General features: G+C 27.6%; 1 protein-coding gene across 1 annotated transcript; it reads right to left on the minus strand.

Annotated features, from left to right (window-relative positions):
- Nucleotides 1-10782: 10782 nt before the first annotated feature.
- LOC105976131 (purple acid phosphatase 17) lies at nt 10783-13468 on the minus strand. The gene is made up of 7 exons (XM_013001426.2): nt 13019-13468; nt 12757-12913; nt 12446-12553; nt 12225-12352; nt 11375-11503; nt 11215-11282; nt 10783-11032 (listed from the first exon to the last, which is right to left on the minus strand). Exons 1-7 carry the CDS (start codon nt 13199-13201, stop codon nt 10810-10812), a joined length of 996 nt encoding a protein of 331 aa, XP_012856880.2. The 5' UTR covers nt 13202-13468; the 3' UTR covers nt 10783-10809.
- Between the last annotated feature and the right edge of the window lie 3229 nt (nt 13469-16697).

Raw genomic sequence — 16697 nt, forward strand, 5'->3', positions numbered from 1 at the left:
AAGCAAAATTTGAGGAGAAAATATTTAAATTGGTGAGCGAGAAATGTGGGTCAGCTCACGGGACTGCCTCCGGATGACGGACCAGGTGCTGCCACGTGTCTTGATTTGCGGCGGTTTTGATTTATTTAATTTTAATTTTATTCATTATTTTTGGGAAACGGTCAAATGAGAGGGGGTTTCTGTAGGACACGTGTATGGGCTGAGGTTTCCATGGACACGTAAAACTTTTTGTGTTTGTCACCAAGTTTGGGATTTGGATAAGGAGCGACGTACTTTTACAAGTTTTGAGATTAGGGGTATAAATGTCCATCTAGTGATTTTCACCTACAAATTCGAAATATATATTAACTAAATTCAAATTGTAAATATCATTTTTTTAATACATTTAATATTTTCATTTCTACATATAACATTCTTTTATTTTTTATAGAAAATGTCTTTTTTTTCATATTTCTTCATTTTAAGAATTTTTTACACTATTAAAAAAATATTTTTCTTCTCTACGTAATATTGGAAAAAAACATATTTTTCATTTTTAAAACTTCAATTTACATATTCTTATTGATTTTATTTATTATTAATATGTAGCAGACACGGTGTACTATAGTATATTACGTGAAATATAGTTTACGAACAACTTTCGGTCGTCGCCAAACTCTAGCCACCAACAATTCGCAGCAGCCGCCCAACCACTCGCAACCACCGCCCAACCACTCGCAGCCACAGTTAACTTCTATCCACCAAGCCCTAGCCGCCCACCAAAACGCTAGCAATCAACAACTCGCAGCCGCCGTCGACTTCTATCCACTGAACTCTAGCCGCCACCAAAATCCTAGCACCGTCAAAGAGCCCTAGATTAATGCAACCACATCCCACCGTTAATCTAACCTCACACCACTGTGTCCAATGACCATCTACTACCATAACCACCCATATAACCACGACAATCACGCCTCTCTCAACTGTCATGAGCCATGAGTTGCCACCATCATTTGCATATCCGTAATTCCCCACCGCCACCATAACTGAATGCATTGGCGGAGCTTCTATTGGTGGGGGGGGGGGGGGGGGGGGGGGGGGGGGGTGTGTGGGGGTGGAGGGGGGGGGGGTGGGTGGGGGTGGGGGTGTGGGGTGGGGCTGTTGCCCCCATAATTTTTTTATTTTTGTACTACTATTATATATATATATATATATATATATATATATATATATATATATATATATATATATATATACTAATGCTTATTTGATATAGCACAAATAATTAGTAATTGCTTGGTATATTATCTACTATTATATATTAATTTTTTATTTACAAATACTTATATATGGACATTGAAATATAAATTATTATTTCCACTTTTTAAATTTAACTTTCTATTATATTTTTTCCTATAAAATATTTTTCAATCCCAATTCCTATTCTCTATTAAAGCTTATCATAAAAAATAATATAACATAAAAAAGAAAGTATTTTTTTTCTTTCTTCTCGATGTTTAAAGCTTTCAATCTATCGAATTTCTATGTATTTCAAGATTTCTTTTTAAAATACTTTTACTTATTCAACTAAATATATACTATATTATAACTTATTTTACATAAGTTTATGAAAATTGTTTTGACAATAATATCTATTACTCATTACTTATTTGTGTTGGTTTTTTTCATAAATATCCCTAAAACATTTTGGGGGTGCTGCCCCTGAAACCCCGCCATATTATTATTAACTCTCTAAAGTTTTCGGCTCCCTCTACCAAAAAATCCTGGTTCCACCCCTGACTGAATGGCGAGAGAGATGTAAAGAGCGGGGAAGGGAAAGAGAGCAAAAGAGGAGAAATAAATTTGATTAGTTGTAGAAACAAATCTTGTTAGTTCGAGAAACGTGAATATATATATTTTAATTAGGGTATGAGGGAAAAATAGGGATAAAATAAAAAATTAAGAATGTGGGTCATATATTGTTTCAAAGTAAGGATTTAATTAAAAAATGAACAAGGTTGTATTTAGAGGGTGTTTGGCTAAGCTTATAAGATGTTAAAAGGAGCTTGTAAGATGTTTTAGAGCTTATAAGCTCTTCCAAAGTGTTTGGTATTTTTTAAAAAAGATCTTAATATTTTAAATAATAAGCTGTTGGAGAGCAAATGAGATCTTTTTAAATAAATACCTCTACCCCACCTTTTTATTTAAGATCTTATAATGAGTAAAAATAAGAAATAAGCTTATTATCCAAACACTCTAAAACTTAATTCTAAAAATAAGATGTAACACCTTATCAGCTCTTAAAACATCTTATCAGACGTAAGAGCTTATCGGCTGTTTAAAATAAGCTTAGCCAAACACCCTCTTAGTTCAAATTAAGTTTGATTCGAAGGACTCTTAGCTTATTACCCCTAAATTTTTTAAAATTCTTAATAGTTGTGTGGGGTGGGGCTGTTGCCCCCATAATTTTTTTATTTTTGTACTACTATTATATATATATATATATATATATATATATATATATATATATATATATATATATACACTAATGCTTATTTGATATAGCACAAATAATTAGTAATTGCTTGGTATATTATCTACTATTATATATTAATTTTTTATTTACAAATACTTATATATGGACATTGAAAAATAAATTATTATTTCCACTTTTTAAATTTAACTTTCTATTATATTTTTTCCTATAAAATATTTTTCAATCCCAATTCCTATTCTCTATTAAAGCTTATCATAAAAAATAATATAACATAAAAAAGAAAGTATTTTTTTTCTTTCTTCTCGATGTTTAAAGTTTTCAATCTATCGAATTTCTATGTATTTCAAGATTTCTTTTTAAAATACTTTTACTTATTCAACTAAATATATACTATATTATAATTTATTTTACATAAGTTTATGAAAATTGTTTTGACAATAATATCTATTACTCATTACTTATTTGTGTTGGTTTTTTTCATAAATATCCCTAAAACATTTTGGGGGTGCTGCCCCTGAAACCCCGCCATATTATTATTAACTCTCTAAAGTTTTCGGCTCCCTCTACCAAAAAATCCTGGTTCCACCCCTGACTGAATGGCGAGAGAGATGTAAAGAGCGGGGAAGGGAAAGAGAGCAAAAGAGGAGAAATAAATTTGATTAGTTGTAGAAACAAATCTTGTTAGTTCGAGAAACGTGAATATATATATTTTAATTAGGGTATGAGGGAAAAATAGGGATAAAATAAAAAATTAAGAATGTGGGTCATATATTGTTTCAAAGTAAGGATTTAATTAAAAAATGAACAAGGTTGTATTTAGAGGGTGTTTGGCTAAGCTTATAAGATGTTAAAAGGAGCTTGTAAGATGTTTTAGAGCTTATAAGCTCTTCCAAAGTGTTTGGTATTTTTTAAAAAAGATCTTAATATTTTAAATAATAAGCTGTTGGAGAGCAAATGAGATCTTTTTAAATAAATACCTCTACCCCACCTTTTTATTTAAGATCTTATAATGAGTAAAAATAAGAAATAAGCTTATTATCCAAACACTCTAAAACTTAATTCTAAAAATAAGATGTAACACCTTATCAGCTCTTAAAACATCTTATCAGACGTAAGAGCTTATCGGCTGTTTAAAATAAGCTTAGCCAAACACCCTCTTAGTTCAAATTAAGTTTGATTCGAAGGACTCTTAGCTTATTACCCCTAAATTTTTTAAAATTCTTAATAGTTGTGTGGGGTGGGGCTGTTGCCCCCATAATTTTTTTATTTTTGTACTACTATTATATATATATATATATATATATATATATATATATATATATATATATATATATATATATATACACTAATGCTTATTTGATATAGCACAAATAATTAGTAATTGCTTGGTATATTATCTACTATTATATATTAATTTTTTATTTACAAATACTTATATATGGACATTGAAAAATAAATTATTATTTCCACTTTTTAAATTTAACTTTCTATTATATGTTTTCCTATAAAATATTTTTCAATCCCAATTCCTATTCTCTATTAAAGCTTATCATAAAAAATAATATAACATAAAAAAGAAAGTATTTTTTTTCTTTCTTCTCGATGTTTAAAGTTTTCAATCTATCGAATTTCTATGTATTTCAAGATTTCTTTTTAAAATACTTTTACTTATTCAACTAAATATATACTATATTATAATTTATTTTACATAAGTTTATGAAAATTGTTTTGACAATAATATCTATTACTCATTACTTATTTGTGTTGGTTTTTTTCATAAATATCCCTAAAACATTTTGGGGGTGCTGCCCCTGAAACCCCGCCATATTATTATTAACTCTCTAAAGTTTTCGGCTCCCTCTACCAAAAAATCCTGGTTCCACCCCTGACTGAATGGCGAGAGAGATGTAAAGAGCGGGGAAGGGAAAGAGAGCAAAAGAGGAGAAATAAATTTGATTAGTTGTAGAAACAAATCTTGTTAGTTCGAGAAACGTGAATATATATATTTTAATTAGGGTATGAGGGAAAAATAGGGATAAAATAAAAAATTAAGAATGTGGGTCATATATTGTTTCAAAGTAAGGATTTAATTAAAAAATGAACAAGGTTGTATTTAGAGGGTGTTTGGCTAAGCTTATAAGATGTTAAAAGGAGCTTGTAAGATGTTTTAGAGCTTATAAGCTCTTCCAAAGTGTTTGGTATTTTTTAAAAAAGATCTTAATATTTTAAATAATAAGCTGTTGGAGAGCAAATGAGATCTTTTTAAATAAATACCTCTACCCCACATTTTTATTTAAGATCTTATAATGAGTAAAAATAAGAAATAAGCTTATTATCCAAACACTCTAAAACTTAATTCTAAAAATAAGATGTAACACCTTATCAGCTCTTAAAACATCTTATCAGACGTAAGAGCTTATCGGCTGTTTAAAATAAGCTTAGCCAAACACCCTCTTAGTTCAAATTAAGTTTGATTCGAAGGACTCTTAGCTTATTACCCCTAAATTTTTTAAAATTCTTAATAGTTGTGTGGGGTGGGGCTGTTGCCCCCATAATTTTTTTATTTTTGTACTACTATTATATATATATATATATATATATATATATATATATATATATATATATATATATATATATATATATATATATATATATATATATATATACTAATGCTTATTTGATATAGCACAAATAATTAGTAATTGCTTGGTATATTATCTACTATTATATATTAATTTTTTATTTACAAATACTTATATATGGACATTGAAAAATAAATTATTATTTCCACTTTTTAAATTTAACTTTCTATTATATTTTTTCCTATAAAATATTTTTCAATCCCAATTCCTATTCTCTATTAAAGCTTATCATAAAAAATAATATAATATAAAAAAGAAAGTATTTTTTTTCTTTCTTCTCGATGTTTAAAGTTTTCAATCTATCGAATTTCTATGTATTTCAAGATTTCTTTTTAAAATACTTTTACTTATTCAACTAAATATATACTATATTATAATTTATTTTACATAAGTTTATGAAAATTGTTTTGACAATAATATCTATTACTCATTACTTATTTGTGTTGGTTTTTTTCATAAATATCCCTAAAACATTTTGGGGGTGCTGCCCCTGAAACCCCGCCATATTATTATTAACTCTCTAAAGTTTTCGGCTCCCTCTACCAAAAAATCCTGGTTCCACCCCTGACTGAATGGCGAGAGAGATGTAAAGAGCGGGGAAGGGAAAGAGAGCAAAAGAGGAGAAATAAATTTGATTAGTTGTAGAAACAAATCTTGTTAGTTCGAGAAACGTGAATATATATATTTTAATTAGGGTATGAGGGAAAAATAGGGATAAAATAAAAAATTAAGAATGTGGGTCATATATTGTTTCAAAGTAAGGATTTAATTAAAAAATGAACAAGGTTGTATTTAGAGGGTGTTTGGCTAAGCTTATAAGATGTTAAAAGGAGCTTGTAAGATGTTTTAGAGCTTATAAGCTCTTCCAAAGTGTTTGGTATTTTTTAAAAAAGATCTTAATATTTTAAATAATAAGCTGTTGGAGAGCAAATGAGATCTTTTTAAATAAATACCTCTACCCCACATTTTTATTTAAGATCTTATAATGAGTAAAAATAAGAAATAAGCTTATTATCCAAACACTCTAAAACTTAATTCTAAAAATAAGATGTAACACCTTATCAGCTCTTAAAACATCTTATCAGACGTAAGAGCTTATCGGCTGTTTAAAATAAGCTTAGCCAAACACCCTCTTAGTTCAAATTAAGTTTGATTCGAAGGACTCTTAGCTTATTACCCCTAAATTTTTTAAAATTCTTAATAGTTGTGTGGGGTGGGGCTGTTGCCCCCATAATTTTTTTATTTTTGTACTACTATTATATATATATATATATATATATATATATATATATATATATATATATATATATATATATATATATATATATATATATATATATATATACACTAATGCTTATTTGATATAGCACAAATAATTAGTAATTGCTAGGTATATTATCTACTATTATATATTAATTTTTTTATTTACAAATACTTATATATGGACATTGAAAAATAAATTATTATTTCCACTTTTTAAATTTAACTTTCTATTATATTTTTTCCTATAAAATATTTTTCAATCCCAATTCCTATTCTCTATTAAAGCTTATCATAAAAAATAATATAACATAAAAAAGAAAGTATTTTTTTTCTTTCTTCTCGATGTTTAAAGTTTTCAATCTATCGAATTTCTATGTATTTCAAGATTTCTTTTTAAAATACTTTTACTTATTCAACTAAATATATACTATATTATAATTTATTTTACATAAGTTTATGAAAATTGTTTTGACAATAATATCTATTACTCATTACTTATTTGTGTTGGTTTTTTTCATAAATATCCCTAAAACATTTTGGGGGTGCTGCCCCTGAAACCCCGCCATATTATTATTAACTCTCTAAAGTTTTCGGCTCCCTCTACCAAAAAATCCTGGTTCCACCCCTGACTGAATGGCGAGAGAGATGTAAAGAGCGGGGAAGGGAAAGAGAGCAAAAGAGGAGAAATAAATTTGATTAGTTGTAGAAACAAATCTTGTTAGTTCGAGAAACGTGAATATATATATTTTAATTAGGGTATGAGGGAAAAATAGGGATAAAATAAAAAATTAAGAATGTGGGTCATATATTGTTTCAAAGTAAGGATTTAATTAAAAAATGAACAAGGTTGTATTTAGAGGGTGTTTGGCTAAGCTTATAAGATGTTAAAAGGAGCTTGTAAGATGTTTTAGAGCTTATAAGCTCTTCCAAAGTGTTTGGTATTTTTTAAAAAAGATCTTAATATTTTAAATAATAAGCTGTTGGAGAGCAAATGAGATCTTTTTAAATAAATACCTCTACCCCACATTTTTATTTAAGATCTTATAATGAGTAAAAATAAGAAATAAGCTTATTATCCAAACACTCTAAAACTTAATTCTAAAAATAAGATGTAACACCTTATCAGCTCTTAAAACATCTTATCAGACGTAAGAGCTTATCGGCTGTTTAAAATAAGCTTAGCCAAACACCCTCTTAGTTCAAATTAAGTTTGATTCGAAGGACTCTTAGCTTATTACCCCTAAATTTTTTAAAATTCTTAATAGTTGTGTGGGGTGGGGCTGTTGCCCCCATAATTTTTTTATTTTTGTACTACTATTATATATATATATATATATATATATATATATATATATATATATATATATATATATATATATATATATATATATATATATATATATATATATATATATATATATATATATATATATATATATATATACACTAATGCTTATTTGATATAGCACAAATAATTAGTAATTGCTTGGTATATTATCTACTATTATATATTAATTTTTTATTTACAAATACTTATATATGGACATTGTAAAATAAATTATTATTTCCACTTTTTAAATTTAACTTTCTATTATATTTTTTCCTATAAAATATTTTTCAATCCCAATTCCTATTCTCTATTAAAGCTTATCATAAAAAATAATATAACATAAAAAAGAAAGTATTTTTTTTCTTTCTTCTCGATGTTTAAAGTTTTCAATCTATCGAATTTCTATGTATTTCAAGATTTCTTTTTAAAATACTTTTACTTATTCAACTAAATATATACTATATTATAATTTATTTTACATAAGTTTATGAAAATTGTTTTGACAATAATATCTATTACTCAATACTTATTTGTGTTGGTTTTTTTCATAAATATCCCTAAAACATTTTGGGGGTGCTGCCCCTGAAACCCCGCCATATTATTATTAACTCTCTAAAGTTTTCGGCTCCCTCTACCAAAAAATCCTGGTTCCACACCCCTGAGTGAATGGCGAGAGAGATGTAAAGAGCGGGGAAGGGAAAGAAAGCAAAAGAGGAGAAATAAATTTGATTAGTTGTAGAAACAAATCTTGTTAGTTCGAGAAACGTGAATATATATATTTTAATTAGGGTATGAGGGAAAAATAGGGATAAAATAAAAAATTAAGAATGTGGGTCATATATTGTTTCAAAGTAAGGATTTAATTAAAAAATGAACAAGGTTGTATTTAGAGGGTGTTTGGCTAAGCTTATAAGATGTTAAAAGGAGCTTGTAAGATGTTTTAGAGCTTATAAGCTCTTCCAAAGTGTTTGGTATTTTTTAAAAAAGATCTTAATATTTTAAATAATAAGCTGTTGGAGAGCAAATGAGATCTTTTTAAATAAATACCTCTACCCCACATTTTTATTTAAGATCTTATAATGAGTAAAAATAAGAAATAAGCTTATTATCCAAACACTCTAAAACTTAATTCTAAAAATAAGATGTAACACCTTATCAGCTCTTAAAACATCTTATCAGACGTAAGAGCTTATCGGCTGTTTAAAATAAGCTTAGCCAAACACCCTCTTAGTTCAAATTAAGTTTGATTCGAAGGACTCTTAGCTTATTACCCCTAAATTTTTTAAAATTCTTAATAGTTGTGTGGGGTGGGGCTGTTGCCCCCATAATTTTTTTATTTTTGTACTACTATTATATATATATATATATATATATATATATATATATATATATATATATATATATATATATATATATATATATATATATATATATATATATATATACACTAATGCTTATTTGATATAGCACAAATAATTAGTAATTGCTTGGTATATTATCTACTATTATATATTAATTTTTTATTTACAAATACTTATATATGGACATTGAAAAATAAATTATTATTTCCACTTTTTAAATTTAACTTTCTATTATATTTTTTCCTATAAAATATTTTTCAATCCCAATTCCTATTCTCTATTAAAGCTTATCATAAAAAATAATATAACATAAAAAAGAAAGTATTTTTTTTCTTTCTTCTCGATGTTTAAAGTTTTCAATCTATCGAATTTCTATGTATTTCAAGATTTCTTTTTAAAATACTTTTACTTATTCAACTAAATATATACTATATTATAATTTATTTTACATAAGTTTATGAAAATTGTTTTGACAATAATATCTATTACTCATTACTTATTTGTGTTGGTTTTTTTCATAAATATCCCTAAAACATTTTGGGGGTGCTGCCCCTGAAACCCCGCCATATTATTATTAACTCTCTAAAGTTTTCGGCTCCCTCTACCAAAAAATCCTGGTTCCACACCCCTGAGTGAATGGCGAGAGAGATGTAAAGAGCGGGGAAGGGAAAGAAAGCAAAAGAGGAGAAATAAATTTGATTAGTTGTAGAAACAAATCTTGTTAGTTCGAGAAACGTGAATATATATATTTTAATTAGGGTATGAGGGAAAAATAGGGATAAAATAAAAAATTAAGAATGTGGGTCATATATTGTTTCAAAGTAAGGATTTAATTAAAAAATGAACAAGGTTGTATTTAGAGGGTGTTTGGCTAAGCTTATAAGATGTTAAAAGGAGTTTGTAAGATGTTTTAGAGCTTATAAGCTCTTCCAAAGTGTTTGGTATTATTTAAAAAAGATCTTAATATTTTAAATAATAAGCTGTTGGAGAGCAAATGAGATCTTTTTAAATAAATACCTCTACCCCACCTTTTTATTTAAGATCTTATAATGAGTAAAAATAAGGAATAAGCTTATTATCCAAACACTCTAAAACTTAATTCTAAAAATAAGATGTAACACCTTATCAGCTCTTAAAACATCTTATCAGACGTAAGAGCTTATCGGCTGTTTAAAATAAGCTTAGCCAAACACCCTCTTAGTTCAAATTAAGTTTGATTCGAAGGACTCTTAGCTTATTACCCCTAAATTTTTTAGAATTCTTAATAGTTTAAGTTATTAAAAATAGTATATTTTCCCATACGATGCACCATAATTTATCGAAACACACGAATATTTAGTGCATCGTTAGAAATATAAACTAACAAATTATTTTGGGACCAAAAAGTGCGATTAGTGTATCATTAGAAATATAAACTGACAAATTATTTTGAGACCAAAAAAACAAACAAACAAGAAAACTCTTCAAAGAGACATATTATAATACAGAGGGTGTTTTCCAGTATAATTAAAATATTCCATTGTAATAGGATTTTACAGCTTTTTATTATTATATGCGTACACAATAACATTAAACTAGAGGACTATTTCAATAAAATAAGAACACTATGAAATGGGGATAAAAAATAGAACTCGAGTACTAATACTATATATAAAATTATATTTACACCTATGTAATTATATCTATGTAATATGAGGTACAAAGGACACATTTAAATGCCAAAAAAAATATATTGTTTCATATAACTGGATGAAGCAAGTCCTGCAGCTTGGACATAGTCCATCTATGTAATAATCTACCAAAAACATCATAAAACACAATCTCCACATCACTTTGTGTCAATTTTACGGACATAAAACCTTGTCCGTCGTAGAAAAAATTCACCCCGGCATTGTTCGACGTACTTACATCCCCCCTCCATGCCTTTGACCCCGCCCCACTCGTCAAAAATTGAATCGGGCTGCAACAAATTTCATGGTAAATTAATACAGTCGGGACTAGCAAAATTCTATTAATTTAGCAAAATATTAATTCCAATATTATTTAAACCGACTTTATTAAATTATCGAGGAATCACTGAATAATACAATAATTTCAACATTTTAGTATAAAATAGATATCGGGATTTTGTTGTTTGCATACCTTTTTTGGTCGCTGATGCGTTCGAGGCAGTGATCGTGTCCGTTCATGTATAGATCGACTTTGTTCGCCTAAAGTTTCACAAAAAAGACAAATTTAAAGAATTTGATTTTAAAAAATAAATAAATTTGGTTATCAAAGAAAATTAAATATATTTGTTTACCTGAAGAATAGGAAGAAGTTGATCTATAAGCTCTTGTGTATCGCCATGGTGACCTACACTTCTAATGGCATGATGACCAACCACTATTTTCCATGTAGCACTTGATTCCTTCAATGCTAATTCAAGATCCTATATATTTACAGAATAACCTCGATAAATTAATAATAAACGATTAAATAATTATTATTTTTTTGGTTTCGATTTGATAAAAATATAATAAATTATTAGTTCGATAATTTCATATTCACTAAATTAATAGTATTTTGCTATTTCCAACTGTATTAACTTATAGAGATTTAACTGTACATATATAGATTTATTGCTATAATATGGTTAGGTACATAAAAATTTAAAAAACATGTGCTCATAATCAACATGTTTGGCAAGAAATTAGATTATATTAGTGTCACTATCTATTGCAATGTGGTTAGATAGGCACAACATTTATTCCTAATCAAACATTAATATTAGTGTCCATGGTTAGGTAGATACAACATTTATTCTTAATCAAACATTAATTCACACAAAGTTGAGAAAGTAAGAATTAAAAAAAGAATTAATTGGAAGGCTACCTAATTTAGCCCTATCGCATAATTTTTTTTTTTTCTTAAAATTATTATAAATTTATTAGATTTCTTAATCTTCGTGTGTGTCGAAACTTAAAACATGAATTACCGATTAATTCTATGCTACACCCTATTAAGTATATGTGTTTTTCACTTTTTCGTGTATGAATAAATATAATATTTGATATAAATTACAAATAAGAGTACTTATTTGCAATAAAATTGATTATTAGCATCATATAATAAAAATAAAATTAAAAAAAATAAAAAGTTGGTGAACTTACTTTCAATAAGTTGGCAGTATAACTCTTAACAGGGGAAACACCACGCCAATCATAAGTATGATCCTCTGGACTTGTGAAATACTCTTCCACAAACGGCGTCGTATCCACGAAAAACAATTCCGCAATTTCTGTTTTTATCCCAAAAAAAAAAAGAGACAATTAAATAAATTAAAAAAAAAATATAACAAATATAAATAAATATGAATGAAATGAAAAATTACCTGCATTAACAACAAAAGACCTCAAACAAAGCCACCTGCTGTCAATTTTCCTAAGAAAAGGACTCAACTGCGCCACCGCATCACCCCTATAATCATGGTTACCAAGAACTGCATGGTAAAATAAAAAAAAATAAAAAAAATTATTTACTTTTTAATTAGTTAATTAAAAAATAATTTAATGACATCGGTATTTTATTATTCACAATGTTATTTTTGCTATAATCTATGCATATTTATTGCTTCTCAAAAAAAAAAATATTCATATTTATTGAGTATCTTAATATACGTATTTAATTTGCAATAAAACTTACCGCTGAACCATTGTTTTTGGAGGCTCTTCGCCGTGTAAATATTCGAAAAAGATTCGAGAAAATTCGAGTCATTTTCCCCATTCAATCCATTGTCGTAGAAATTGTCACCTGTTGAAACCACAAAATCTATATCCAACTCATCTCCGATTTTTCCCATCTGATTAATTCAACAACAACAAAAATAAAAAAAATGGGATTATTTATTATAAATATTTAATAAATAAAAAAATGAAAAAAAGAAAAAAACGAATCTTTAGGGCACCTGAAAAGCAACTTGGGATTGGTTAAAATCACCCCTTCTTCCCCAATCACCGACAACCAAGAACGTTAGGGTTCCGTCACCTTTTGCCGGATGTTCGAATCTTTCCAGCTCTGCTGACGTATGCAACAAACTGACGGCGGCGATCATCACCGTCGTCGTTAGTAAACACACCCATTTAACCATGGTTAATGCGTGTGTGTGTGTGTGTGTTTGTGAGAGAAAATTAACCAGAGACAAACGAACGATGATGTTTTTTTTTTCCTCTTGCCTATCTGTATAATATATATAGGAAGGATTTAATGGATTTAATTTAAGAGCGTGATTAATTTTGAATGTGGATTGTGGATTTTTGGTTGGATAAAAGGGAGAAAGGTAATTAATGATGGATTAATTAGGTTTAATGCAGAATTGAGGTGGTGATTAATAGGTGCGTTGGTATTTGGAGGGAATAAATGCGAATATGCGGATGGCATCTCCAATGGGATTAACGGATATTCTCGGATGTGGGGCCCTTTCTCGTAATCCAATAATAGAAATCTGGTCAGCAGATTCTCTGAATATTCGTATGGGTTATTACAAGTTCTTGTTAACGTGTATTGTTTCGTTTCAAATTAATTGTCGTTTTGGGTAATTTTTCTTGGGAGGCTGCTAAATAGCCAGATCTGGCTGGCCAGAATGCATTTATTTTCTTTTTTAATTTTTTTTTTCCTTTCTTTTATAATATCACTAGTACTACACCCGTGCGATGCATGGGGTATTCATCGTAAATAAAATATTGAGTAATAAAAAGGTTCTCAAAATAGTAAGATCAATTATTGATATGTAATACAAAGAAGTAGAAAATATTAAAAAAAAAAAAACTAATTTGTATGGATAAGAGATGAAATAAGCCGGAATAAATGAAAAAAACTAAATATTGAAAGTTTAATTTCCTCACAATAAGAACGAATATATCATTGGTCCCAAATTTGTACAACCATAATGATATATGAACGTTGAAATTTTGAATTTGATCCAAACAATCAATGTTATTTTGTTTCATACCAACCGCCCTAAGCGCATGGAACAAATTCAATACAATGCAACTGATCTGCATATGTTGTACATGATCATACAAAAATAGGTAAATTATTACCAAAGGAATACCAATATAACTGTTTAATGGCATAAAATCACTGTAAAAAGATTACCTTCATAAAATATAGTGGGCGGAGTCCATAGCAAGTTCGTAGTATAATTACCTACAAATGAGTAATATTAATAACTTGAAACCTTGTTCTATTGCACAATCCTCTGACCTGATCAATATTTCTGATGAGCATAACGGGAACACTTTTTTTCAATGTCAACTTATGTGGTGGAATTCCGGTGCATGATATGGTGTTGAGAAACTCCGGAGAATATATTTTTGCGTTAACATCCGATAATAATTCCTCATTGCACATACTATTGGAGCTGAAATAGACCTTCTCCACTCCAGGTATGATCGACAAAAAATGATTATTCACAAAACTGACACTTTCATTAATGGGTGCAAAAAAGATATATCAGTTAACCCAATTATTACAATTATCTCATCTGATGCACTCTGATCCTTAACATGAAACTTAATTATCAGAAAGTGTTTTATAACATGACATCACCTATAACTCATCTAATACCTTGCGAGTAACCTGCTCATTTTTTGTTGTTCATATGCAATCAGTAATATGCATTACTGAAACATAAATGATAACATAAAAGTGTAAGAAAAAATACAATTATTCATATAAATAATAAAAAGAAAATGTGTATTTGAATCACAATGTACATTTTGTATGATCTAAATTCATATTCCCTGAAAAGCTTCCTTGTAGACAATATTGCAATTAACATCAGAGCCTAGATTCCGACTTGATGAGTATCTTTATGCCACATCTACTCTTAACTCTCGACATTGCGACATATCCATGCCACCTCTATTGCTAGTACTAATTTGCTAGTACTAATGCTAACACTAACACTAATACGAATACTAATACTAATACTAATACTAATACTAATATTAATACTAATACTAATACTAATACTAATACTAATAATAATACTAATATTAATACTAATAATAATACGAATACTAATACTAATACTAATACTAATACTAATACTAATACTAATACTAATACTAATACTAATACTAATACTAATACTAATACTAATACTAATACTAATACTAATACTAATACTAATACTAATACTAATACTAATACTAATACTAATACTAATACTAATACTAATATACTAATGCTAATGCTAATGCCAATGCCAATGCTAATGCTAATGCTAATGCTAATATTAATGCCAATGCTATGCTAATGTTAATGTGAATGTGAATGCTAATACTAATTCGAATGCCAATGGTAAGGTTAATGCTAATTATAATCCTAATGGTAATTCTAATCCTACTCCTAATACTAATGCTAATCATAATCTTAATATACTAATGTTAATGATAAATATAATATGCTAATGTTAATGTTAATCATATAGTCATAATCCAGATATTAAACACAATGCTATATCTAATCCTAATACTAATCATAATCATAACCCTAATCCTACATAACAACTATTATTAATATTATTACTAATAATAATACACTAATAAAATGCTAATGGTAATGATAATAATAATATGCTAATGCTAACCATAATCTACCAATGCTAATGTTAATGTTAATCGTAATATGCTAATAATAATAAGTTGATGCTAATACCAATAGGCTAATACTAAGGCTAATGATACTGATAATCCTAATATTAATCATAATCCTTAGATAAATGCTAATACTAATCATAATTACAATCCAAGTTCTAATCATAACACTATTACTAATACTAATACTCTAATGATAATACAAATGGTAATGTTAATACTAATATGCTAATGATAATTATAATTTCCTAATACTGATATTCCAATGCCTAATGCCAATGACAATTATAATATGCAAATCCTACTATGCTAATATTAATGACAATTATAATATGCTAATACTAATACTAATGTTAATCCTAATCCAAATTCTGACCCTAGTATTAATCATTATCATTAGCCTAATCTTCATACTAATCATAATCATAATCATAATTATAATCCTAGTCCTAACACTATTACTAATAATAACACACTAATGATAATGCTAATGGTAACGTTAATACTAATGTTAATCATAATTCTGATATTACTGCTAATCATAATCTACTAATGCTAATTATAATTGTAATTTACTAATAGTATTATGCTAATGCTAACACTGATATGCTAAGGTTAACAATAATGCTAAAGATAATGTTAATACTAATCCCAATCATAATCCTAATCACGTTTCTAATGTTAAGGATAATGCTAATGCTAATCGTTATCCTAATATATTAATTCTAATGCTCATGGTAATGCTAATGCTAATATTAATCATAATCCTAATATGTTGATGCTAATAATAATTTTAATATTAATTATAATTATAATGCTAATACTAATCGTAATTCTAATTTAATGTTAATGTTAATGTTTATTCTAATCCTAACATGCTAATGTAATGGTAATGTTAATCCTAATCATCAGCTTAAACCTAATACTAATCCTAATGGTAAAATTAATTCTAATTCTAATTCCTATTTCAATCCTAATGCTAAT

Source organism: Erythranthe guttata, chromosome 9, assembly GCF_056151865.1.
Source record: "Erythranthe guttata isolate IM_541 chromosome 9, IM_541, whole genome shotgun sequence".
In the NCBI taxonomy this organism is placed as follows: Eukaryota; Viridiplantae; Streptophyta; class Magnoliopsida; order Lamiales; family Phrymaceae; genus Erythranthe; species Erythranthe guttata.